The sequence below is a fragment of the Centrocercus urophasianus genome, unplaced genomic scaffold, assembly GCF_019232065.1.
Source record: "Centrocercus urophasianus isolate 14NV4802_14NV808 unplaced genomic scaffold, USGS_Curo_1.0 seq_15, whole genome shotgun sequence".
Classification (NCBI taxonomy): domain Eukaryota; kingdom Metazoa; phylum Chordata; class Aves; order Galliformes; family Phasianidae; genus Centrocercus; species Centrocercus urophasianus.
In genome coordinates this window covers 39,627,852-39,655,499 of record NW_024884697.1, presented here as the reverse complement: position 1 = coordinate 39,655,499, position 27,648 = coordinate 39,627,852, and the positions used below count along the sequence as shown (strand labels likewise).

At 35.0% G+C, this 27,648-nt stretch overlaps 1 protein-coding gene across 1 annotated transcript; it reads left to right on the top strand.

Moving 5' to 3' along the window:
* The first annotated feature begins 4,964 nt into the window (after positions 1-4,964).
* SLC6A15 (solute carrier family 6 member 15) lies at positions 4,965-26,558 on the top strand. Its single transcript, XM_042815964.1, has 11 exons — positions 4,965-5,253; positions 13,194-13,351; positions 13,880-14,006; positions 16,044-16,225; positions 17,809-17,919; positions 20,240-20,481; positions 20,583-20,775; positions 21,580-21,772; positions 22,070-22,229; positions 24,856-25,018; positions 26,117-26,558. Exons 1-11 carry the CDS (start codon positions 4,965-4,967, stop codon positions 26,486-26,488), a joined length of 2,190 nt encoding a protein of 729 aa, XP_042671898.1. The 3' UTR covers positions 26,489-26,558.
* The last annotated feature ends 1,090 nt before the right edge of the window (positions 26,559-27,648 follow it).

Sequence of the window (27,648 nt, the reverse complement as noted above, 5' to 3'; positions counted from 1 at the left end):
GGAGATCTAGTCAAAACAGGCAGTTTTGCTAAGCTTTTGGGACTTAGCTGGTGCGCTGTGCTCTCATAATCTACGCTCAAGTCAGAGATTAAAATAACTTCAACTTGTTGCAGCTCTATATTGCATTTTGCTACCCCTAGGGTAGCATGTTAGTATCTTGACTGCTTCATCAGAGAAGATCAACAAGCTCTGAAGAAATGAGCATTAATATTTTTCTCCCTGCCTTAATGGCAAGCGCTGAACTTAAAAAGGTATCCATTATTTCCCTTTCTCAATTTATGATGTTACAACAGCATATTATAACTTCTAAAAGTTAGTTTGTATGAACTTTCTTGATATCCTTTTGTGAAGTACAGACACTTTTTTTCCTTCTTCTAGCTTAGACAAAGATTGAAACCATTTTTTATCAAAGAAGATTTGAGGATTATTTTATTATTTGTTAAAATCTGAGTGTAGATAAATCTACTGAATTGCTATATTTTGATTACAGCTAACCCTAGTACAGTTCCTTTACTAGAGAATACATTTAAGGAAGATTAGGAGAAAATGTTATGAAGCAAAATGTTTCTGAATGGGTGTTTTTGTGCTTTAGCTGACAAACTTGTCTCGAGTCCTAATGGAAATGCGTGCAGTTTGGTCAGCTGAGACTGCCTTTCTTATCTCCCTGAGCCAGCATAACAAAATTTGGATTTGAACCTGAATTAAAAGTTGTATAGAGAGCTCAGATCTGCTAAGCAGCTAATTTGGGTCTGAATTTTGTATTGCAAGGGATCATTGTTGCTTAATCTGCTAATAATATGGCATTCTAATTAGGTTTCTTTCGCTCTGCATGCTGGTGCGTTAAGGCTTGATTCTTCCGTGAAGGAAAATAACAAAATTCCTACTGTCTTAGAAGGAAAGCTTGATTCTGCAGTTTTCTTGATGTAGCAGAGAAGTCCTTTTATCTTTCAGTACCAGAAAGAAGTATAAATTTTAACATATCAAGGCTAATATTAATAAGACATCTTAAATATCTAGTTAGGTTGATTTGGCAACTTATTTCCAAAAACTCAGATTTTTGAACCCTGGTAATCTGCAGCGATTTCTGTTCTGTTAAATTTCCTCAAACAGTAGAGGTGATTGTCAGGTCAATTTAAGATTAACTTTAGGTTTTTGAAGTGGTATTTTACATGAGAAAAAGGATAGCATCTTTCTTTGCTGCTTTAAATTGATGGTCTCCAATACATATGATAAGGAGTTTCCTTTAGTGTTTTCATTTGATGCATGACATCAGTTAAATTATAAAAAGGATGAGTTATGCTGCTCAGAAGCAAGAATGAAATCAGCTATCTAATTCTATGAGGTAGATCTGAAATAGGAAACAAAACAAAACAAAAAACACAAAAAATCCACAAGAAATAGCTTTAATAGCTACTAATTTAATTTAAATAGTTAAGTTGTGTTGTGTTTTTGACATTTTACTTTTAAATGCACTGTGCTGGTAATAGTGTTATATAGTAATATTTTACCATACATGGCAAGATTTAAGACTTAGTGCTTAAAATGATGACAGTAATGCCTGAGTCTGATACCAGATTCTGTAATTGGTAAATGTGGTGGTTTTATTTATCTTGGGAGAGTACTTTGGACATACTTAGGGGAAACAGGCTGTAATGCTTTATTACTTATACAAGTCTATATAGAAGATAGCTAGAAGTGGAATTCAAAGAGCAGTTTAACAGAATTTGGCTTTATGTTTCTTAATTATGTCTTGATCATAATCAAGAACTCCATCTCTGTACTTGACAAGAGCCAAGTTACTTGGGAACCTAAAACAGTATTTTATAGGTAGGAATTGTACTATACAAAATAAAGTTTATTCAGTGATTCTTGATTATCCAGCTCTGCCAGTGGGTGATTTTTACCAGTTGTCTTCTCATTCAGAGTCATATCTGTACTCTGCTTGGGCTGAGTAGTTTGGAATTTACTTTCTGTGCAGAGGGTGCACAGGGTGATCAGAGAAAGGGTTTTGTGCAAGTCTCTTGGAGTGTGTTCTGAGAGGGCCCAGCACAACATCAGAGCCCTTGAACAAATCGACTGAGACCACCTTTTAACAAAGGGAACCTGATGGTAGAGTCTGCTGAGGTAGGACTGTGTTTGGTTTACTGCAAACCTTTAGTACAGAAAACAAGTTGTAAACTCTGAATTCACCTGTGGATTTGTGATGTATCCTGAAGGACGTGAGCAGTGTACTCTCTGATGCAGTCTAGATGGTGATACATATTCAGTTAGCAAATCAGTGCTGTTGAAAACGAACATTGTCCCATCAGCCTGCCGAGCATGCCTGCAGCATTTTCTCAGATATTGCAAACCTATACTATGATATTACTATTGATAACAGCCTGCTTAATGGAAGGTTAATGAAAAGAAACTTAATACGATGTCGTGCTAGGAATAGCAATATCAGGCCCAGTGTATTTTGAAGTGTTTAATGCAGTGTTTAATGCATGAGTTTAATGCATGAGAGGACAGGCAGAATGATGCAATTTCTGTTGGCATTGACTCACCTGGGGACAGCAGCAGATAAATCATACTGCTACCCTGCAAGTTGTTGTATCTGAAGTACCTGTATAGATGTGTCCTTCTAAAATATTTTAATAAATACTGGTAAATAGCTGTTTCTTACAATTGAAAAAGGATTTTGGACATACAGACAAATTTTGATGTAGATTTACTTCTGCAACTTTTACATAAAGAACAGAGGTAAAATTGTTTCATTTTAACTTCTTACTGCTCAGTGTTGTTACTAATGAATGGAACTGAGAAGCTGCATTAATTTTCATCAGTGATAAGAAAGGAAAAGTTTGGAAAGTGAATAGAAGTAGCAGTTGAAGTAACAGATGCTGTGGTTTGTAATCCCAAAGCTCAATTAGGATAAATGCTTCAATTGATGTATTATTGGTGTTTGCATCCTGTGTCTACCTAAACATCAGTCGCAGCTACAGCTGCTGAAGATCGGCTAGAATAGAACACAGTTCTTTGAAGAGTTTGCAGCCTAAAAGGTGAAATAGATAAAGTTGCTTTCCCTGTTACACTGTTCTGTACATTCCTACTCTTACACTTACTTATTTTGAAGAGCTAGTTTCAGAGACAAAACAAAGCCTGCTATTAGGTCCACCACATGTTAGAAGGAAGATTTATAGGACCTTGAACCCTATCAGCATCAGTGGTGAGCTGTGAATCAGATCACAAACCAGCTCTACTGTGCTTTAGAAATGTGGGATGTGTGCCCATGGGTGAAGTTGGTGAGAAGAGGTAGTGACAGAGGGATGGGGAAGGTGAGAAGTCAGTGACAAGAATCTAGGGAACGAATGGAAGGAGATTACACTGTAGTTCAGTAGGCAACTGGACTGAAGTTCAGCTTCAGAATCCTAGGAAACTATCAAAAAGTTAATTATCCTATCAAACCCAAGGCTGATAATAGCACTTGTGCTCACAGTGGTTTTAGTGCTGTTTTTGTGAGTGTCTACTGGATAAGCTGTGGGCTGCCTTCCAGTGGCTTAACTTCTTTCTTTGTGACCTGTCACTAGGCACTGAAGCACTCTTGAAGTCTCAATTATTGTGCTGTCGGTCCAGTAATAGTATGAACAGTTCTCAGCTCTATGTGAGTTCCACACAGTATAGTACAATCTTCATCTTATGGGCCAGATACTGTAACAAGTTCATATGCAAAATCAGAAAGTTTGCATGTATCCTCTAGTAATTTCTGATTCTCATCAGTCAGGAGTTTTGATTAGACTCTGTGTGGAAATCTAGTCCTGCTTTAGGGTTTTCAAGAAGCTTAACACATAATCTAAATCCCTTTTAATACTCTTAATTGTGCAGATGGTTTTGTACGTATCAGTTTTGTCCCATGTGAATAGAAGAGAATTTCTGAATTTCTTGAAAAAAAAAAACCTCCTACCCAAATTCCTGCCTTCAGCATGGCAGCTGCAAGGAAGTCCTTCAGTCCTTACAAATGATTCACTGTGTTAAAGAAAAGCATATACTTAAATGCAGGTTTTTTTGTTTTTTATTATTCTCTGTACATGCACTTTTGAAACAATAGGCTTTTCCAATGGGTTTGGTAACAGCTTCTCAAATGTTTTATGTATGTTTAGTTACTTCCTTTTTTCCAAGAAAGCATTAAAGCTCAGAAGAGAGGAAGCTATCTCCTTTGAAAATATGATTGTGGTTATGTATTCCTAGATGAAGAATAAATAAGTCTCCCTTGCTTTTGAAGTGCTGAGTTTGTCCTATACATCAGCATCTTAATTGCTGTATGACTTTCAGAAATGGTCCCCAAACATTAATCTACTTTGCTTGAATTGTTTTTTTAAATAAACTCAGCAGTTCCATAGGGCTTCTAAGTCAGGAAAGAATGGAGCTGGTCTCCTAAATTGTATGCAGAGTGTACGCCCTGTTATGTCTAGTAATGAGAATCTGATTATGCTTCCAGAGTGAAATACGAGCAATTGGCCTATCAGTCTTTAGGAAACAAATGAAAAAACAATAATAATAATAAAAACAACAAACCCTCAGCAAGTGAATGAAATGCATTTTATATGGAAACTTAGGACCAAAACATGAATTTATGACCAACGACGTGAAAGCAATTTAATATCTCTTCTTTTTCTCTTCTCAGGCCTTGCAGATAAGGGAAATGGGATAAACCAGAGCATACAATTACTAAATTAAGTTCTGCATTGTATAATAATATTCTTTTTTTTTTTTTTTTTTTTTTTTTTTCTTCCCACAAATACTTTCAGTAAAACAAACATTCAGAAACAAAGAAGTCCGTATTTTTGATTCACTGCTATCAAGGACTCAGGCAGCATCTTTATTCTATTTCTGCAAAATTTTTTGCCCAGCAGAGGGAGAGCTTTCTTCAGCACTTCTCCATCTGTCCCAATTGAACTTGACTCTGTATTTTTCTCGTATTACAAATGCCTAAAAACAGCAAGGTAGTGAAGAGAGACCTAGATGACGAGGTCATTGAGTCAGTTAAGGACCTCCTCTCTAACGAAGACTCTTCAGATGATGCCTTTAAGAAGAGTGAGCTGATGGTTGGTGATCAGGAAGAAAAAGATGTGGATGTTGAAGAAGGCTCAGATGTGGAAGATGAAAGACCTGCTTGGAATAGCAAACTCCAGTATATTCTGGCACAAGTTGGATTTTCGGTAGGATTAGGGAATGTGTGGCGATTCCCATATCTGTGTCAGAAAAATGGTGGAGGTAAGTTTTGTGATAGCTGTAGCTAAATGATGAAGCTAATCATTATTATTTAACAAGATTATTGTTAGCACACATACAGTAACACCTACTGCAGCATGTTAGATTTTTCTTTTAATTTCTACCACACCTTTTGAGGAAAAATCCACATTTTCTTTATTTAGTGAGACAAATCTGCTACAGTAAGTAGCAGATAATTATAAGATTCCATTTTCTTGTTTTGAGGCAGAAAGTGTCTTACAGCTCTTGGGACTTTCCTATTGGTTAACCAAAACCCTGCTAGGTCTTTCTGGAGGTGATGCATCATTTAGAACCTGGTTATCATAGTGCTAAAGTGTTCTTTGTAGTACTTGGGGAATAAATCAAAGCATTAAATCTACTTCCACTTTAAATACCAAAGCACTATTCGGTCTTTATTATTTAGCTTCAGAGCTTTGCTTTTTGATTACCTTTAGCTCGTAGTTCTTTATTTACTTCCTGTAGATTAGCAAGGTGAATTTTTTTTTAACTGATAATGATTAATTTGCATCATAAAATTTACATTAATGGAGTGTATCTGTTTTATGCTGTTACATAGTTCTGTTTTCCTAAATATTTTACCTTTTGCTTAAAACATTATTTATAAGCTGTTCATTTATAGTCTTGAGCATAGAAGAAAGTAGGTGGCTAGAGGCCTTCCTCTGGGATTAGTATTTTATCCTTTCTGTACTGTACTCTGCTATACTACATTAATGTTCATTCTATCATAGCTAGTTAGCTGAATTTGAAACAAAACGTAGCTTTTATGATACAAAAACTGAATCCATGATATAGAACATAAAATGAAAAATATAATTCATACTGGATTCTAAAGGTTGAATGGCAAGATTGATGCAAATGAGAAGTAGAGAATTTAGTGTAGAGTATAATCAGCATATATTTCTCCATTTTCTCTTATTCAGTTTAAAAGCTAAAATGGGAGATTTCTACTTTTACATTTTCCATCTCCATGATAAAGTATAAATTCTTTTACATTTGCTTAGTGCAATAATTTTTTTTCACACTTTTTTTCAACTTTCTTTTCTTTATTCTGGAGGGAAAGTCATATGGTCTGTATGGAAGATAAAATTTTCTTGATCTGTAACTGTGAAACTGTGTAACTGTAAAACTGAGAAAACAGAAGTTGTATGTAGTTTCTCAAAAAAAAAAAAAACAACACAGATTTTCAATGAAACACAGTGTCATCTAGCTTACTAGATAACTTAGAATCAGTCATGAATCACTATTAGTTGAAAAATTAATACTTCTATTAAATAATTCTAGAGCAAACTGATGCTAGTTGAAGTTGTAGCTATTAAAATGTTTATATTCTAGATAATTTCATTGTAATGATCAGTCAAGATGTAGCTCAAGACTAATGCATTGCAACAGTTTGAAACTATGAATTTAACTTGGTTGCTAATTTTACAAGACAGAGGAAAGCAAGTGGTGATTAGAGCTAAGGCTTCCTTGGCTTTCACTCTTTGGTCTCTCCCAGAGAATGTTCATTGTAAGAGGGGATCAAAGAAGCTAGTGTGCAGCTGTAACAGACTTCAACATAACAAGGGATGTAGCTGTAACACAGCAAGTATTAAGAGAATTTGAGGCTTCAGTAGAGTGCATTTACTTGGCTTAGAATGAGGAAGCACTCAAAAGAGTTTTAGGATCAGTGAGTAAGGGTGTGAAAGTGTTCAGAAGACCTGATTATAGATCTTTGACTCCTTCACTATCCTCACTAGAGATCCACCTTCTCCCTGGTAGGCAAAACCCAATCTCCTCTGTTGCAACCTACGGATGAAAAAGCTGATTATTCCTCAATGACTCGCAAAGATAGTTTGCATCAGAAATGAGTATACTCAAACTAAATTAAAAAGTTTTTTTATATTAACCATTTTTACACTATACAACTTATTTATTGCTATATGAGAACAAAGATGTGTGGTTTTTCAGATACACACTGTTTCTGTATAAAAACTTAATAACAATTTCAGGAATAAATGTCGAGTTAGAAAGTGAAACAAATTGATATAGCAGTTTAGCTGTACATCTGTCTTTTAATTCGTGTTGCACTTGGAGCAAAAGACAGTAAGTAACAAAACAAATTTTGTAATATTTCTGATAGAAAACATAACTACTCAGGGTAGACTGTATCACATGTTGGTGAAAACTAGCAAAATTTCAAGGAATTCACAATGTTTTCAGTCATCTGGGGATATAGCCAATGTGAATAAAAGAAAAATAACAGCATGATAACAACTCATAGTTTTTTTAGACAGTGGCATGGGTCTTTGTCTTTCAATATTTAATTATAGTCACAGTGAAGTTATATAAGATAGGAGAGCTGATGTAACAGCTGATACCACCACATGGGAGGGTTCTCTCTCATACTCCACTCAGTTTGCCCTTGCACCTGGCTTCAGTTCTGCTGCCTTCTTTCCTTGTTTTTGGTATCTATCAGATTCTGTGGATTCAGTTGGAACCTGAAGCTCTTCAACCCATTTCTCTGAGAATATGTCCTAATCATTACATCTGGACTGTTTGAATGAGAAAGGAGTTTCTGAAGTTCAGGTTGTTCAGAAAAGGGCAAATTGTTTAGAATAAACTGGAGGAGAGGATCCGGAAGACCTTAACCCAGATCATTAGCACACTCACTTTTTTTTGATCCATATTTTGCTGTCTGCTAGTGCGCTTTATTCCTTAGTTGATGACGTTTTAATACGTTGACTTATCTCAAAACTGGGATGATTCCTTCCTGCCTGTGAAGTCATGCTATCTTTTGTGCCCTGTTGTGGACAAGTGACCCCGGTCTTCATATTTATTCAAAGATAATGCCTTCTATTTGCTTCAAAGGGAGCCACAACAGAGACAAAGAGCACAATAACACTATTTGATAGACCAAGTTCTCAGTTACTAAACACTGTTTTCAACATAGTCACCACCCTTAGAGATGCATTTTTACCAGTGATGAACAAGAGCCTGCATGCCACGCTCTTAAAAATCTGTATGGTGATCCAGAACATGGATGTTCTTCACATCCACGTTTTTCACATCTCTGTCACCAAAGCTGAAACACGCCACCCACATACCACTGTGCTCACATACACTATTTGGTCTCTCTAAACTCTTAACAAGCATCAAAGAGTGTCAGTGGGTGTCATTTTTTTCGTGTGGCAGAATTCAGTGACACACCTTTGCTTCATATGCAATAAAAACAAGTAAACAAAAGATAAACAGATAAAAGATGTGACTAGCATGAGAAAATCTATAGCAGATTAATTACCAGTACATTTTGAAAAGAGTGATGTGAGTGAAATCATATCAGGAGGTTTCATAGTTAAGGAGTCTGGATTTTGTATTGAAATATCGCCAGATTGAACAGTTTTATTCTGTGAGCTTATGAAAAATAAAGCAACTCTTCCTAAGAACTACTGTAAATAGAGGAAATAACATGTAAACTCTTGAAGACTCGGCAGTGACTGGATAATTTAGTCTCATTGTCAAATTTTAGAGGAATGGGAACAAAGCGAGTACTCTCTTGTATTTCCAGCACTGATAATATATTCAGCAGCTATGTTACGTAGCTTTTTATCAATAATGTGTAATCAAAGGTTTGTGAATTCTTAATTTACACTGTAGTGTCAGGCTCATGAAATTTAGTTTTATCTTACTCAGTGCACTGAAAATGCCTGATTTTTAATTTGCAAGTTTAATTCTTCATTAGAGCTGATTGGCTAAGGGGATTTAAATGCAATTTTGTAAATAGGCACACATGCTAAATCTGTGTAAGACTACTGACAGGAACACCATCCAGTCAGTAAAATAGGCTGTAAACCTAGTGATAAAATACAAAACCTTTGTTAGTAGGGTTTTCTTGATAAAAGCAGTTTGTATTTTGTAATGGTGAATAAATTCAATTAAAGTAGTTCAGTGGACTGTAAACCTTTGATGTTTTGTTGTTCACTTTAATAAATTTGAAGATTTTAACATTTGATATTCAAAATAAGTTAATTTTCATATTGGTAAGATCTTCTTGCAAACTTTCTATTAGTAAGTATGCTGTAAGTTACAAGAACGCTGATGTCTTATCAAGGCATGGTAAAACTCACCTTCACTGAGTAAGAACTGAATCATGGAATCATAGAATCATAGAATCCTTAGAGTCGGAGGGGATCTTTGGAGGTCATCTAGTTTAACTCTCCTGCAGTGAACAGAAATGAAATAGTAAATGAAAAACTACCGCAGCAGCAAGTGAAACACATCTTTAAAGATTTTAGATTTTTCAAGTTACTTCAAGGAAAAGAAAAGTTCTGTGCTGTCCGGATGATAATAGTTATGTTATATTCTTCTGAAACTGTTTTCTGACACTTCACTCACTAAAACCCATGCCATTTTCTTTTCTTTCTTTCCCTCTTCCTTTCTTTCTTAATTTTTTTTTTTTTTTTGGACATTTATAAAAACTTAAATAAAAAGCAATGGTAACATTCCATCTCTATCAATAATTGCTCAGTAATCAATAATTGCTAAGCTTAGTATTTATTATAGTATAAAGAGAAATTATTAGGTATCTGATTATGGTACTTGGCTAAATAAAAAAATTAAGATTAAATCTGTGTTCTGCACAATATAAATATTCACTAGGTCTGAAAATCAAGAAATCATTTTTATTTCTGCTATTAATTCTATTTATTTTATTAATTCTAATGAAAAAGAATGGGATATATTTTGAATACACATTTTTTCCTTATGAAGTTGAGATGAAAAATGTACAGTAGTGGGTTTTTTAACAGAAAAGCCAATGTTTAAGACCAAAATATGCAAAGTGATTTTAGAATTGAGAGGTTTTTGAACTATAGAAAGGAGACCTGGGGATACTGAACCACGAAACTGTAACCACCAAAAAGTTGTTCAGTTGGCAGATGTGTCAGACAATATGAATGTAACTAATTTTAGGATGCTGTTCAAGGCTGGCATGTACAGTTCATTGTTTTAATTCAAATAAAAATGATCCTTATTCAATATTGCTATCCAAGTACAAGTGTTTTCATGGACTGGCAAATAAAAGACATTCTGAACTGTTTCCATAGTGATTCTGTTTTATGATGAAGTGAAGGTGTCTTACAGGTTATTGAAGTATGTCTTGCTTCAGGGAAGGATCCAACAAAATACTTACGATGAGATACTGTGGAGTATGTGAGCTATAGGACAGAGAAGCATTTTGCAGCTTTGATACAACAAGATCATACAACTGTGTATCTGAAACTCATTGTATTTAAACCCAGATGTGCACCGTTGACTGTTATGTCCTTACAGGGATGATCAGAAGGACCTCAGCAGGTCCTGTGCACAAGCCCTGAAGTAAAGAGATGATATCCACTGGCCATCCATATTGAATTACAGGGTTGTGTAACATATAATGTAATGTGGATTTAGCACCACATTCATTTAACTCATTTAGTAGAATCTGACTGATAAATCTTGCTACTTACATTGATACTGCACCATAAAGCAACCACATCAGCCCAGTCTTTAAACATGTGCTTAACTTTGCAGCCTTGTGATTAAGGTTGTGGACTGGGACACAGAAGAGCTGGGTTCAGTTCCTGCTCTAGTGCAGTCATCCAGAGGGATACAGGGTAAGTCACTTAGGCCCCAATTTTTTTGAGATGTTTAGGCTTTTCTCTGCCTAGCCATGCAATACCTACATAATTAAGGTAATAGGTATAATTTGCAGTAGTGTTATAGTATCAAAAAAAAACTATGTACAATTGGTTTCAATGAATTGTACAACCACATTTTTAAAGCTTGTGAAGCCTAAGCTTCCATGTCTTGTTTACAATGTGAATTATCAGTGTAGTCCTGTCTCACAAAAATTTTGGGAGAATGATGGTGATAAAACAAGAGTACTTCATACTATTATATGTCTTGTACATTCTTTGACAGGCCCCCTCATTTTGGAATGTTGTTGTTACTCTATTTCTCAGTTTTCATCAGATCTATTTCCTTCTATCCTGTTCTTTTTTGTTTGTTTGTTTTTAATTTTTATTATTATTATTTTTTTTGCAGTAGGAAGTAAGTCCTTTGTGTCTGTAACATTATGTGCATATACAAGGCGAACCACAAGAGATGCCAGAGTACAAACTGGGAATGTAGCTGTTTCTGCAGGACAAAGAATATTTCTATCACATGCTTAAGCAGACAGTATATGAAATAGGCAGTTATACCATGATATTTGTCTCTGTGAGGTAGCACGCAGAATATTCTCTAAACTAGTAGTTTATTCAGAGCCTGGTGTAGTTTTTGATCAAATGCTGCTCTAGTGCTTTCATTGCATTATCATATTGTCATGAAAATAAAACTCCAAAAGCTGTTTCATTGCTGACAGTAGCCTAGAGACTGTAGGGTAGATAAGTTCAATAGATTCTTTGTCTGGTCCATCAGTAGTTGTCTTTTTATTTATTTATTTAATTTTTCCTCTGTATTTTTTTCTTATTTTTCTTAGACTCAAAACTTCAAGTTACTTTATTCTTAGGATCTTCATAAATTCTTTATAACCAAAGGTGATGATGATGTTCTGATGTCCTCGTTGTGTGTGTTTCATGAATAGTAAAATAGAAAATAGATCTAAACAGGAGCAGGTGGTACCATAAAATCTGATGCTTCCTGCACTCCTTATGAAAGTTTAACTTTTCTAAAATAAAGCCTATTCCCTGAGATGAGCCACCTACTAAGGATATGTAAATGATAATGTGTTTTGATAGACTCTTGAAAAAGCCCTAGAAGGTTGTCATGGGGTATGGAAACCGCTTAGCTAGAGCTGAGGATAAATCCAAAATTGACTTTTGAACTGTGCTCAGCTTCTCTCTCATCACATAAGTGATTAGATACTGTACTAGCTCCATCTTCGACCTGTTGTTGTGTAGACTGCTTTGACAAAATCTCAGGTGAATTTCTTTAGCCTTGCAGTGTTGCGATTAAAAGACTTAGTTTGGGTGTACAGCACAGTACTCTATATTGCAGCATATGAGTCACACATTTGAAAATTAGGTACTGTCTTTCTAATTGCTGCTACCTAGATTTTGTTTCAGCTGTAGTCCTATATATTCCTCATCAGCAAAGGTGAAATTTGGCTCCAAACTGTCAGTGCACTTAACATGTGAATTTTGCTTGCAAGTAGTTTTGCTGGTGGAAATAGATGGAGATACACCTTGAAGTTAGAATTGTATGTGACCATGTCCTGGGAATACAACCTTGAAAAGAGGAAATGTTTTGCATACTTATAAAAGATGAAGTAACAGTTGCATTCTCAAAAGTCTTTAGCAGGAGCTTGTGAGTAGTCTAGGTGGGCTATCTGGTTCTCTGATAACCCTATCTCACTTCTACCTCACGCCTAGAGTCTGGTAGAAATGGTGCAAGGTTGTTGTTTGCTTAGCTGAAAGGATCACTGTTCTGCCCTTCCCAAGCATCTGAAGTGTATGTGGGGAAAAGAAAAAGTCTTTTGAAACTGCACTGAAGATTGGATGAAATTCAGTGTTGTAATAGTGCAGCACACTCTGTATTTCCTTTATAAATTCAAGCTTGCTTCTCTGTTACAAGTCCAAATTCAGAGGGTTTTTTTTAGGAAATGATGATTGTACAAAAGGAGTTTGTTCATGTGCCCAGATTTTCACATAAGCAAAAGTAATGACTCGAACAACCAAGATTAGGTAATGATTCACTTTTAGTAAAGTTTGCCTCGAAACATTTCAGTGCTTTAGGAATAAGCTATCTCATGGCTTTTCTGATCTTACAAGATTTATGATCAAGTAAAATCACTCTTTATATGCAATAGAAAAAGCTTTGCAATGAATAATGCAAACTTGAAGGTATGTGAGTTATGTCAGACGGTGGCTTTATTCACTCAGATTTCTACTTTGTTCCTTTTGTAGGTGCCTACCTTGTGCCATACTTAATCTTGCTACTGATCATAGGGATTCCGCTCTTTTTCTTGGAGCTTTCTGTGGGGCAGAGAATCCGCCGAGGGAGTATTGGTGTATGGAATTATATCAGCCCTAAACTTGGAGGAATTGGATTTGCAAGCTGTGTAGTAAGTTTGTTTGTTTTTTTTTAACCTTAATTCACTTCCAATTTGTATGATTTAGACCTTCTGTTTTCCTACAAGGAAAAGGCACTGACCTGTAGCTAGGCTATAAGGTCAATTTACACTGTTTAGGAAGTTCTTAAGTTAGTACAGTAAAAATGCTTATATGGATGTACTTGTTAAACCAGTTAACTTGTTTTTTATGATTCATTGGAGATTAGGAACTTGGGAACAGATTAGGCTTCTGGGGGGGAAAAATAAGCCTGTGAAAATATAGATGTCATATGATAAATACAGAGAAAAATGAAAGTGAGAAAGTCGTCATTAAACAAGGTTTAAGAGAACAACCCAGTCAGTTCTTATTCTGACTTATTTTAGCGAAAATTAAGTTGTATGTCTGACCTTCAGAAATCTGCAGAATTGTAATGTTAGTGGGTGTTTATTTTAATTTTTGAATTAAAAAATGTAGTTCATAAATTTTACTTTTTTTGGTATTTTTTTTTTTTTTTTTTTTCTTTTTTGCCCTTTTAATAGGTATGCTTCTTTGTGGCTCTGTACTACAATGTCATTATTGGATGGAGTCTGTTTTACTTTTCCCAGTCTTTTCAGCATCCGTTGCCATGGGACCAGTGTCCTCTAGTAAAAAATGCATCCCATACATGTAAGTCTGTTAACGTTCTTTTTTATCATACAAACACAAGTCCGCACACTAAGTAAAACCAAGTCTTTCTGCTGAATTTCACTGGATTTTCATCAAGGCTTATTGGGAAAAAAGTATGAATTAAAAGTCTGCTTTTAAAACTATCTCTTTTTATTGCTGGTTATTGTTGACATAACTGAAGAGAACGGAAAAGAGATTTTATTGCCTTTTTTTTTTTCTGAAATGCTGAATAGAGTTTCCTTCTTAATTCTCTATTGTCATTTTGTCAGTCACATCAAGTTTGAGATTTTCAAACTAAAAAGATTAAAAAATGTGCTTTAAACAGATATTTGTGGAAAAAAGTGTTACACACAAAGCTGGTATTGCATTTTAATAAGAAAAAATACAACAACTAATCTAAGACAATTGCAAAGGTTTTGAAAAAGAATATTGCAGTCAACAGCATTTGTAATAAGTAATAAAATCAGGTTGCTTAGTATGTTGCAGAAAAAAAAATGTAAAATACAATTTCTCATAACTTCTTTCTGATTTTGATACTGCTTTTCATGGTGAAAAACAAAGGTAGAAAAGTTGTTTCTCCATTTCTTTTCGTATGAAAGACATCCTGGAGATAAAGTAAGAGGGGTTGCACTACTAACAAAGCAGAAAATGGAAAACTGTAAATATCAATGAAATTTGTATGGCTAAAGCACTTTTTGCTTTATACACCAATAACAATTAGATCATTGGTCTTCTTTTTTGTTGTTGTAATATGTCTTATATGGAAGTATTATGCAATAGCATGAAAAGTTTCCTATACTTTGATTTCAGTTGTGATAATTGCACACATGGGATTTGTCTCACTATTGAAATATGAAATATTTGTTTTAATGTATTTTTAAATCAGATCTTAAATTTTTATTTATTATCTTTTGTATTCCTCTCCCCCTCCTTTAACGAATACCGTAACTACGGATATTTGAAAAGCTGTATGCTGTTCATAAATGGTCTTTGCAAGAGTTGCTTGCTTCAATTGTTTGAAATAAATAATTAGCATTTGTGAATGTTGGCACTCATTAAAATCAGCTGTATTCCACAAGCATTGGACTACAGGACCACGGTTGAGCCACAGTTTTTGTCTGTTTACGTGTTCTTGTCCTCCTCAAATGGTAAGACAGAGTTTTTCAGCCTAACTTCAGGAGAGGTCATTTAAACTTAGCTAAAACACAGAAAAGCGTTACATTTGATATCATCCTGACACTTTTGACAGTTTATTTTGGTGAAGATCTGATGCCTGCAGTATTTTTCCCTTGTTTTGTTTAATCACCTTCACTCAGGACCTAGCTTAAAAATATGATTGATTGTCAAAAATAATTTATAAAAATGTCAAGTAATTTTTTTTTCTTTCAAGAATTATTTCTGTTTCTTTGTATTATATACCTAGATGCACAAAATTTCTTAAGCTGTTTGATAATATGAATAAGGCAGAATTATAGTACAGTAAAAGTAACTGTTGGAATGTGTAGCACCTTTCCTAAGAACATAGGCATGAAGGAGCCTTTTTTTCGTTTTCTCATCACTTTAGTATTGCTGTGTTATTAACATTTGTAATTAAGTGTCTGTTGATTTGATTTCTGTGTCAAAGCAGACACAATTGATAATGATCTTCGTATTTTTTTCAAAATTATTGGAACTCAGCTTTCAAATTCAGAGGGAGAATTTTCACAGAGAATAACTCGCGGTTTTATGTATAGAAAATCTAAAGGGTTAAAAATGAAGTGTAAGTCTTTATCTACTTAACTAAAAAATTATTTCTGCTGAGGACTTGTATTGGTGATATGGAGAGGAGTATGAAATACCAAAAGAGTCTTTTAAAAAGTTACATCCAGAACTTTCAATTGATAGCAGTTCCATTTTCTTTTACTCTCTGAATTCAATTTCTCTGTCAGCATTGAAGGCATGATTGAAATTATTGGAAATTGATACAAGTTTACAGTGAAGTGTTGGGAAAATACTTCTGTCCTAAACCAATCTTTACTTGCTAACGTGTCTTGACAGTTGTGGAGCCAGAGTGTGAAAAGAGTTCTGCGACAACCTATTACTGGTACAGGGAAGCACTGAATATTTCCAGCTCTCTGTCAGAGAGTGGGGGTTTAAATTGGAAGATGACTATCTGCCTGCTGGCTGCCTGGGTCATGGTATGCCTAGCCATGATCAAAGGCATTCAGTCTTCTGGCAAAGTGAGTATGCTGTTTACCTAAATGACAACTATTTTACTTTGAAGCATTTAAGAGTCATTTCACTACATTTTTTTTTCACCATGCCCTCTGTTCTTTCATTAAATATGTAGGAGTAAGCTGGATGCTGTGACTCACCCCACTGTTTGTACAATCCCGACTCTCTTAGTTAAGCATTAAAACTAGTATTTTTCCTTGGGAACTGTAATTTAGCAGGGATTGAGATCTGAAGAAAAATGATTGTGGTTCTTATCAACATAACTGTTGCAAATAACTGGAACTTGGCCTTGTTGAACTGTTAATGCAGCATGAGCTTGTGTGCTTCTGAATGTCTAGGGAATTAAGTTTCTGAGTATATCTGTAATGCTTAGAATGATTGCAATTTACCTAGGCCCTCAAAATTCCTTGCATTTGCTTTTTATTGCTACTGTCATCATTATCCATGCTTCTGTCATTATCACAGTCAGGATTCTGGGTTGTTTCTTTGATTAATGACCAAACATGCCTTTGGATCTGAGTACATCACTTTGACTTCTTTCCCATCCAGCCACATAGACTGACCAGTGAATGGTTTTCTGAGATCTGTTCCTCAGATGAGGTCTATTGTTAATTCCTGTCACCTATTAATTATTTGCTATTAGGAGTTTTTTTTTGTTGAGCAGGAACTGTCTTTGATCTCTTCAGTGTACTTTAATGTATTTCAGCTACAGAAATGACTTTCAAGTTTAGCAATAGAATTGATTTACTAAACTTTAAAGCAGAGAAGAAATTTGCTTTTCAGTATGGAGAGTAAATGATCATATTTGATTACGAATTTTTTATTTCCTGCTGTTAGATAATGTCAGTCATTGTGCCATAAATATATTCTGTTTGATGATACAGAAGCCCAGAATTGTTGATCTTCACATTGAACAGTAAAAAACAAAACAAAACAAATCAAAACCTTAATCTGTTAGAAATTGTGTAGTGTTACGCTTCTGGATTCTCAAGGCCCTGTGACATTTTGTCATCCAGTAGTCAAAGCAATATTGGTTTCTTGCTTTTATGGGTCAAACTAATGAGATCTTGAATGATTCTGTAGCTCAGAGAATATCCCCAGTTTTCCTTTTTTTCTGTTTTTTCTGGTTTTTTTTTCCTGCAGTAAGCACTCCTTAGTGGTTTGACTCCATTTGTTGAATACTTTCCAGACTGCTGCTTCTCTCCTTTTGAACTCAGACTTTCTGTTCATACTCCATCTTTATCGTATCATGTACTTGAGTTAAAGTGCATTTGCAAAGGGAAACATTTCTGAAACTGTTTCTGTCTTTCTCCTCATCTTCTCCTTGTCTACTCTCACAGTTTCCCTAGAAGGCTTACAGCTTGTTGTTAGTTAACTTATTGGCAACGGTATTGTTTTAGTACAGTATGGAATTGATATGAGTACAGTCTTGTGATTTTGCTCTATTCTGCAGGGAGCATGTTTTGTATATTTCTTTGTTAACAAATAGTTTTAAATTCAGCCATATGTACAAAAGATACTGAGTGTGAAACTTTTGAAAATAATGTCAACTGATGTCATGTTAAATTTCTTTCTAATGTTTTTTTAGATCATGTACTTTAGTTCCCTTTTTCCTTATGTGGTGCTCTTGTGCTTTCTGGTCAGAGGACTGCTCCTTAATGGATCATTGGATGGAATTCGTCATATGTTCACACCTAAGGTATGTTCTAATGTAATATATTTTTTTTTTCCAGTGTATTTAAAGATTCAGGAGCAATTTGACTATTTGTGAGTGCTATCAGATAAGCATATTGCCTTCATAGAAGATGGATTGTTTTCCTGTTTGATCGTTTCCTTTTTCCATTGCTGTTGACCTCGGTGCCAAAGTATCTAGCCCTAAGGTCCATAAGGTTCCAAGTGTTCTAAATGTATGTGTGAAGTTACCTCCCTTACATGATAGTTCCATGAGTTACCTGCTTTTACAAAGCAACTGAAAGTGTTGTTCATAGGAATGAGAACGTTTAGAAAACTTGATGAGTTCAGTAATGAAAAGAGGTGTGCATTTTTAATCTTGTGATTCTCTAGGATTTAAATGCTTCGTTCTGGAGTGTCATAGTGTTGACTCCTGTCATAGATTTAAATAATTAATTTGTCATTTTTGAAAGGATCTATTTCTTTTAGAAATAAACTTCACTTGCATTACAGAGTTGTGGTTCTGCAGGAACTTGCAGGCTGCTTAGGCAAATTTGGGGAAATCTGAGGAACAGAGAAAAGTAATGCTTATTGACTAAGGAGTAATCTATAGCAGAGATGGAATGCAGACCTCTTGAATTTTAATCTGGTTTCTCAGTGTCAGTATTCTTTCTTGAACTAGAAAAGTACCAGTGCATCCTGAGAAGGAATCAATACTGAAACCCCTCTTTAATATCCACCCTGTACCCTTTATTATTTCATCTTTCATGCAAGAAAAGCTGCAGTTGATCCTCACTTTATAGTTAATTTCATCATTTAATTATATATTTTTTTCAAATGTTCAGATAAACAATCCTTGAAGACAGTCTGACAATTTATCATTGTTATTATCAAAACATAAGTTATGGTTTAAATCTGAGATTAGGAATCGTGTCAAGTCAGATGGAGAACATGTAGACATAAACCTTCAGAAGTATCTTTATAAAAATCTCAGAATGTTTCTGTACTTAAGCTTAACGTGGGTTGTAGGTTCCCAGGAAACGACCTAGGTATTCAGACTCCCCTACATTTTGTTGTTTCTATGTAGTCTGTGAAAACAGAGAAGTGTTTTATTAAGTAAACCAGTTAGAGTTAGTAAAATGAAGACTAGTCCTGTAGCACCCTCTTGTGGAATATCTCTAGCATGACTCTGATACAAGCAAGTTGAGCTACTCGAGCACTGAAATTATTTAAAAATCTATACATTTGACAGGAAAATTTAGTGTAATAAAGCCCTTTTTTTTCAAATGTGTTTTATTTTTGGGTGTTTACTTAGAAGACTGTTTATTATCTCTACATAACAACTGCAGACTTTTTTTTCTTAGAATAAGATAGTGTTCTGTTGCTTGCTTCAGCCTTTCAGTCTTACTGTTTTTATTAAGGTTTGAATTTAGAAAAAAAATGTTTGAAAAAGCAAGGTTATAATATTTGAAGAAGTAAGGTTTGTCATTGTTAAGTGGACAGAGCTGGATCAACTCAAGAAGACGAAATATTGAAGGATGCACTTTTTTATGATTCAGAGTTGAGAAGGATTTTAGATACACAATGACTAATAACTTTAAACAAAGCTGTTTATTGAAGTCTGATCATCTGAAGAGCAAATGTTTATGGAGTTAATATTTGAATTGAGATGCAAAGATTAGTTGTTCCTAAAATACATCACTCATTTAACTTTGATCTGGATGCTTTGAACTTGTCATATACTTGTGCACTATACAAATTCCGGTGACTGAGTGTTTGTTTTACATGCTATATTTTTGCTTTCCATATTTGCATGTAATAGAACTCCATATAAGAATGTGTATTTCGTATTCAATTTGTTGCTTTTTAAATTAAAAACAAAATAAAAAAAATGCAATGTACTTACTACATTTATAAATGGGTTTATATTTCCAAAAGAAATCTTAATTCTAGTGCCAGTCTGTACAAGTATTGTAAAAATAAGGTGGGCAAGTACTACGAATTAAAAATGACAGATGTTTTCTCTGATTTCACAATGTAACTAGCTGCTATTTCAGTTGTCACATAACTTCAGTAGTATCTCATTCTATTGTATAGAATATTTCTCTTTAAGACTTATATTGTATAAATTAAATGGAAATTCTGGTCTGTAAGTACACACAACTTAAAGTGTTACATTCAGCTTTATCATAATGAAAATATGTTTGTAGTGGGGTACAGTGGGCTATTAGTGTTTTATGATGTAGGTTGTCTTCATGTGTTGTTTTTGTTTGTTTGTTTGTTTTGTTTTATGTGTGTAACAGAAGTGCATGTTATAGCTGACATATATTGTATCTAATTTCAAACAGCTTGAAATTATGCTGGAGCCCAAGGTCTGGAGAGAAGCTGCTACTCAGGTGTTCTTTGCCTTAGGGCTTGGATTTGGTGGAGTCATTGCCTTTTCAAGCTACAACAAGAGAGACAACAACTGCCATTTTGATGCTGTACTGGTGTCCTTCATCAATTTTTTCACTTCTGTGCTGGCAACCTTGGTGGTGTTTGCAGTTCTGGGCTTCAAAGCCAATATCATAAATGAGAAATGTGTTATCCAGTATGAATATCAATTTTTAATTATTATTCTTATGGTAAATTTCATTTATGAATGCACATAGATCATCAAGTTTGATTTCTCTGTTTTATTGTGTTTTACAGAAATTCAGAGAAGATTTTAAAACTTCTGAAAACAGGAAATCTGAGCCAAGATATGATCCCACATCATATCAATTTCTCAAGCATTACAGCAGAAGATTACAATTTAGTTTATGACATTATTCAGAAAGTTAAAGAAGAGGAGTTTGATTCACTAGGCTTGAAATCTTGTAAAATTGAAGATGAGCTTGACAAGGTGAGGGAAATAAATACACCTTAAATAAAAATATTTAGGATATTTAGGAAGAGGGAATATTTGCAATCCTGAAATAAACTGAAGTGTACCTGTCAGAATCAGTACTATTCCCTATAGCAGTCTGTATGAAAATATGATTATGTTGTGGATCTTATTCTTGCTCAGGTGAGCACTTTTGAGTTTGACATCTCCACTAATTTCTATCATACTGTAACCATAACATTAGTCCTCAAGAGATGATAAATTTTTGAAGCCCTGTTTGACCGCAGGCATTTTTCCAAATTGTAAGTAGAGATTTATCTATTCAACATCTCAATTATGTCTTTTATTGTCAATATTATTCAATATTATTTTATATAGATATCACTTCAGTGGAAATGAAAAAAGTTAATTAGTTATTAGACATTTGTTTAATTGACATCATCCTGTTTTGAAATCTTTGTGATAAACCATACAAGTACAGAACATTTTTCTAATCTTATTACAAAGAAACTTCAAGTTTGAAACACTGAACTCTCTGCAATTCTACCAACATTTGAAGCTGAAATATAAATTAGTGACTTAGACATTAAAAAGTTTTGTAATATTCCAACCTTTTAAATCTGAAACACGGATACAGAAATGAAGTCCTTTATATACTAAAGTATCTCCTAATCTGATATAATAGCTCTATGCAAAATTATCTGTAAAAGAGCAAAAAATTACATTGTTAATAGAGTATGAAGATAAAATGTCACTCTACTGTTACTGCTAAGACTACTGCTACTATCCATTAATTATAATGTGGATTTTTTTTTCTGACAGGCTGTTCAAGGAACTGGTTTAGCTTTTATTGCCTTTACAGAAGCAATGACCCACTTTCCTGCTTCTCCCTTCTGGTCGGTCATGTTCTTCCTTATGTTGGTAAATTTGGGACTTGGAAGTATGTTTGGAACCATTGAAGGCATCATCACACCCATTGTTGATAGTTTCAAAATTAGGAAAGAAATTCTTACTGGTGAGTTTCACAACCTTTCTTTTCTTATCCGAGCAGTAAGCCAAAAGTAGTAAGTCTTGATTTTCTGACTTCAAACTTTTCACTTTTTACATTTAACAGATGAGAAAATGACTGTTCCAGACTGTACATCCACACATGTGCATGTTAATATTTACAAGTAGATACTTCTTCTGGATGCTACAAGAGCTGGAACAGGGAACTTCAATTTAATAGAGAACTTCTGTTCAAAATTACTTTACGTTAAGTTCTTCTGAAAGTTGTTGTTGTTACAACTCATATTTCTGTCCTTCATTCCAGTCATCTGCTGCTTGGTAGCATTTTTTATTGGCCTGATCTTTGTGCAGCGCTCTGGAAATTATTTTGTCACGATGTTTGATGACTACTCAGCTACTCTGCCCCTGCTTATTGTGGTCATTTTGGAGAACATTGCAGTTACCCGAATTTATGGAATAGAAAAGTAAGTTAGAGGAAATATGTTCCCCTGTTCATATCAAGAGTATTCATTACAATACTTATTACTGTTATAATTCTAAACCATCAAGTATTTGCTATGAACACATAAATTCAAGTCAGTTGAAAGATATCCTTCTTCGTAAACTACCTGTAAGACAAAGAAAAGCAAAACAAAATGAGCGCAGTAGGAGTTAAGGATGAAAACAGTAATTTATTTTTGCAATTATTTCTTGCTGGTCTGTATGATTATAAAGCTGTTATTCTTGGTGCAGTAAAGGAGTCAAAGTGGGTCATTCTGGACTTGACTCCAGTCTTAAAAGAACAAGTTTGGAACAAAGCATATTGTGTCAGGTGAAACCCATAGAACAAATAAAGAATGCAATAAAAGAGTCAAAATTAGAGGTGGAAAGAAGGATGGATGGGCAAATATCGGGAATTTGTATATGTAAAGTAAGTAAAGTAAGGAAAGGATTTGAAGAAGTTGTAGAAGTGGTCTAAGCAGCAGATGAGGAGCATTTTGAACAAATCTGCAGTATTTTGGGTAGTCTGAGAGAAACAAAGCAAACTCTAGTGGCTGTAACAGTAAGAAGGGTTTCATTATTTATTATTATGGGGTGTTCTCGCACTTAAATGTTCTTTGCATTAGTTGTGAGGGAAAAAGTAGGAAATTATAGCAAAGAATAGGATGAAAACTTAAACGGAGGAAGCATGTTTGGTAAAAAAAAAAGGTTAGTCTTCTATCAGTGATGACTGAGGAGAGCAATGAAGACCACTGTATCTCTAATGTTTCTACATAACTTGACAGAAACTGTAAGAATGTGAGATTGGTGGCTTATAAGAAATATTAATAGAGTGAAGAAGGTGATGAAAGACTTTGAAAATGAAGAGAATGGATTTACGTTTCATTAGTTGTAGAGCTGGGGAACATGGAAAGAAATGGCAATCTTTAGAGGGCACAAACCATTTGCAAATTCAGCTTCTTTTTAAGGGTGTGTTTCACTATGGTGTAAACAAAGAATAGAATAGCCCAAACTATGTGGTTCAAAATTTCTTTCAGTGTTTATGTGACAGTAACTTCACATGTGTGACTGCTCTCAAAATGTATTTATTGCTGTAAGAACTTTTTTCATGCACACATTTCAATAGGGAATAGGACCACAAGGGAATTAAAAGAGAATCAAGGCTTGAGCACACTCCAAAAGAATTAGCTCTAAAAATATTCTCTTTTTCTACTGGCTCTGGAACAATGTACTCCATCAAGAATACAAAAATAGTTTTGTTCAGATCATAACTTGCAATTTTGAGGCATAAGAAGGCAGATTTAAAACTTCACAAACTTATTTCAGCAGCTTATATGATGCAAACCGTAACTTATGCATAAAGATATTCTTTTACACTGCAGTACACATATGGATTCCAAATTATTTTTGCAAAGTTTGTAAGATGTGTTGTTTTCACATGTGCTCAGAAGTGATGGCACATGTCTCAGCAAGCATTAGGCAAGCATTAAAAAGATTTTTGTAAACTTCTGTAAATTAAAGGTGAGTTTAAACATATTTCCAGAACGGTTTAACAAGCTGCTCACATGCTAAATTTAGCCTACTACATTCTCCCCTAAAGCCCTCTTCTGAGGAGGGAAGGAGGGCTAATATCTTATCTGGCCTGGCAGTTGCTCAGTCCAGCTGCTTTCTAATGCTCAGATTGACAATGGGCCAGGGAGGTGTAGGTGAATAGTAGCTACGGCTAGGTTTGGCCTGCTTTGGAAGCAGTGTCCACTTTTGCTTCTACCTTCATAAAAACTGGAAAAGGTCATAGGCTACGTCCGTGACGTGGTTTCATCTACAGCGGTAGGTGGTCTGGTCTGCCTCTAAAATCTCACCCTTTCCACTGCCTAGAGTACCTAAACTGCTCATGTAGTTTACTACTCATTGCAGGATAAGGCCATCTATATGAGGCAGAAACAGAATTTCAAGTTTGTCAGCCTCCATGAAACTGACAGAAACAGAAAGGGTATTTCCTGTAACACTCAACCTTGTTAATAGAAGCTAATAGAAAATAGCTTGGTCTTCCAATTCTGCTTTGATGTTTACTTGTACACGAAAGATTATTCTTCAGAAAATACTTGGTAACACACAGTATCGTTTGAATTCACAAACTAACTGAGCCTGTGTTTCAAGGGAGTAGTTGTAAATGTAAACTAATTGGATAGTAAAATTACAGGTATTTCACTGCTCACCAAAAATTATTTATTTAATGCACTTTAAGATGCCACTAGTCCCAATTTTCAACAATCCAACATTATAACTTGGATGAAGCATTAAACTTGGAACCTAAACTTTATTGACTAGAAGGGCATCACACTATTTTACTGTATTAGTTACAGTGTATTATGTCTGAATCTTCAGTGTTCAAAAGCTAGTTTACTGAGTCATTACACTCAGTAATTTTTTGCTCGACTCTTCAGAACTGTATTAAAGTTTTATTTTTCACGCCTTCCAGTCAGCTACAGTGTAGGCATTTCTATATATACATTTTGCCAGCTTGTCTGTGCTTTCAGATTAGATACTATCAACTACAACATTTGAAATCTCAGTGGCCAGGGTAATGATAAGCTTTTATTTCCTTCACAGATTCATGGAGGATCTGAAAGATATGCTTGGATTTTCTCCAAGCCAGTATTATTACTACATGTGGAAGTACGTTTCACCTTTAGTATTGTTATGTTTGCTGGTAGCTAGTATTGTCCAAATGGGATTAAGTCCTCCTGGCTACAATGCATGGATTGAAGATACGGTATGTATATACTAGACGTCATTGCAATCATAATAATCAGATATGAAGTATTTCAGAAGTATGTGAAAAAAAACCCAAAAGTTTTCAATTACAAATTCAATATATAAGTATAAATAATTATATAGTGATTAACAATCTTTTAAATTTTGAAGTCTTTTTTTGCATTAAAATATAACCACTTGACATGAATATATGTGTTTTTTAGTAAGTTTTAGTTTGTTGGTGTATGTTGGATATGTTCTAAGGGCAAGAGAAGTTGTTCACTTTCACTAAATTTTGTCTTACTACAGAAAATTGTTGGTATTTCAGATACCACATCAACATTTACTTGGAACTAAATATTGAGATTAGCAATGTGATATCTTTTCCTTTTTGGGGACAGGTAGTACCTGCTTGTGGTGGTACCTGCAGGTAGTGCCTTATGTGGAACTTGAATTTTAATCCATACCACGATCATCTTAAGCAAGTCCAATGGTCTGACTTTTGAATTCAGTATGCCTCCAAATTGCAGGCTTTCCCTTTATAAAGTTGAATACTAATTGAGCTGTTAGACAAACAGAGTGTTAACCAGTGATTCATGCTTGGAGTAGAGAGGCATGCTTGTGGGGTAGAGTTGCTGGCCCAGTAAATGAGTTACAATTTATGTGAAGTGTAGACAGAGCAGAACAATTCCACAGGATGATCTGAAACAGTCCCTGTCTACTTCAGCTGTTAGCCTACCAAACAGAGGTCTATTTTCCAGGCATGGTTACAGATGCCACTGCATGCTGCTCTGCTGTTTTAAAGGATCAGGGAATTACAAAAATTGCAAATTTAGCAGAAGGTTGAATATGAAAATCCTGATTTAGGCTCTGCTTCAGTGCTCTGAGAATGTGGGAAACTTTGGGATGGCAGTTTGGTCCTGCTCCCTGGCAGGAAAATACCAATCATACATTCCACGATTATTCAACTTCAAAACCTTCAGTGATGCCCACATTGTGGATGCAAGATGACAAGCAGATTAGCATATATTTGAAAACTTCAGGCCTTAGTGAGAACTGCAGATTTGCTCTTTTTAAAGTAAAGATTTATTTAATCTTTTTCTCTTTGCATTCACAGGCTACAGAAGAGTTCCACAGCTATCCAACATGGGGAATGATTGTCTGTATATCTCTGATGGTATTAGCCATACTGCCAGTCCCAATAGTCTTAATAGTGCGCCGCTGCAACCTTATTGATGACAGCTCTGGAAGCTTGGCATCTGTATCCTACAAAAGAGGCCGAATAATAAAGGAGCCTGTTAATCTGGAGGGAGATAATACAAGTCTAATTCATGGGAAGAGTCCAAGTGAAGTGCCATCTCCGAACTTCGGGAAAAACATATATCGAAAACAGTCTGGATCACCAACTCTGGACACTGCTCCAAATGGACGCTATGGTATCGGATACTTAATGGCAGATATGCCTGATATGCCAGAATCTGACTTGTAATTGCAAAAAAAAAAAAAAAAAGAGTTCTCTGTTTGTTTCTCCTCTTGCTGATCATGGCTCCCCTAAGAGAGGCGGTCGTATTCACGTACTAAGGTGCAATCTCAGGTGCTCCATAGTGACAGTCTTCAAGATGTTATGACTGTCTGTACAGGTTGAGAAAACTCCCTTTGGATTAATTCTCTGAGTTTCATTTGCGCTGAAGAGAATAAATGGAAAATCAATGGCAGCCTACATCTGCCAGTGTAGCTGAAAATTTGTTTTTTTAAAATTAATTTCTAATTTTAAAGCCTTCTATCACTGAAGCCCAGTGATAAAATTCCCCACTTAAATGATATAATATTTCTGAGGTTATATCACTGACTTTTTTTTTTTCTGCTTCCAGATTAACTCCCCAGTATTAAAAGTGAGCTCTGAAGAAGTTCACCAAATCCTTCTGTGCACACATTTGTATATACCTTATGTAGATATGCTGTACTTATTTTGTTAGCAATGATTATTACCTAGGCTATTAGCTGAGTAAAAAAAACCTGCAAACTATTTTCTTATGTAATATCTGTATAGAGCAATAGTATTAGAAAAATCGAGGAGTAGACTTATGGGAAGGCAAGAAAAGATTCCCTGTTCACTGGGGACTACATAAACTGTATTTGTATACGAGGGCTGTTAAGAAAGTAATGCCTCCTATTTTATTATATTGGCCAGTGGCATCAGAAGTGGATGTTGGTGGTGTGGCAGCAGAGGTTGAACCTTGCCACCAGTAATCAGTTACATTTTGGTGTCATGTGACAGCTGCTGAGGGGCATTCTAACAAATGGCATCTGACTTGGAAGCGCATATGAAGTGAAGATGTGTCATTGAAGACCTCCATGGGGAAAAAAATGGTACACATTCACCTTCAGCAAAGCTTGCTGAACGTTTATGGAGACCAAACAATGGATATGAGGATATGAGCACACTGAGGCTGTAGGTAGTGTTTCAGGAATGGTGATAGCAATGTTAGAAGTAAGCCATGTTCTGGATGGCCATGCACAAATGTCATACCACAAAAAGAAGAGAATCTTGATCAGTGCATCTGTGCAAATAGATTACAACTAGGGAACTGTGTATGGAGCTGAATATTAGATTTAATGCACTGGAAACGATGGCGGCAGTATTGAAAT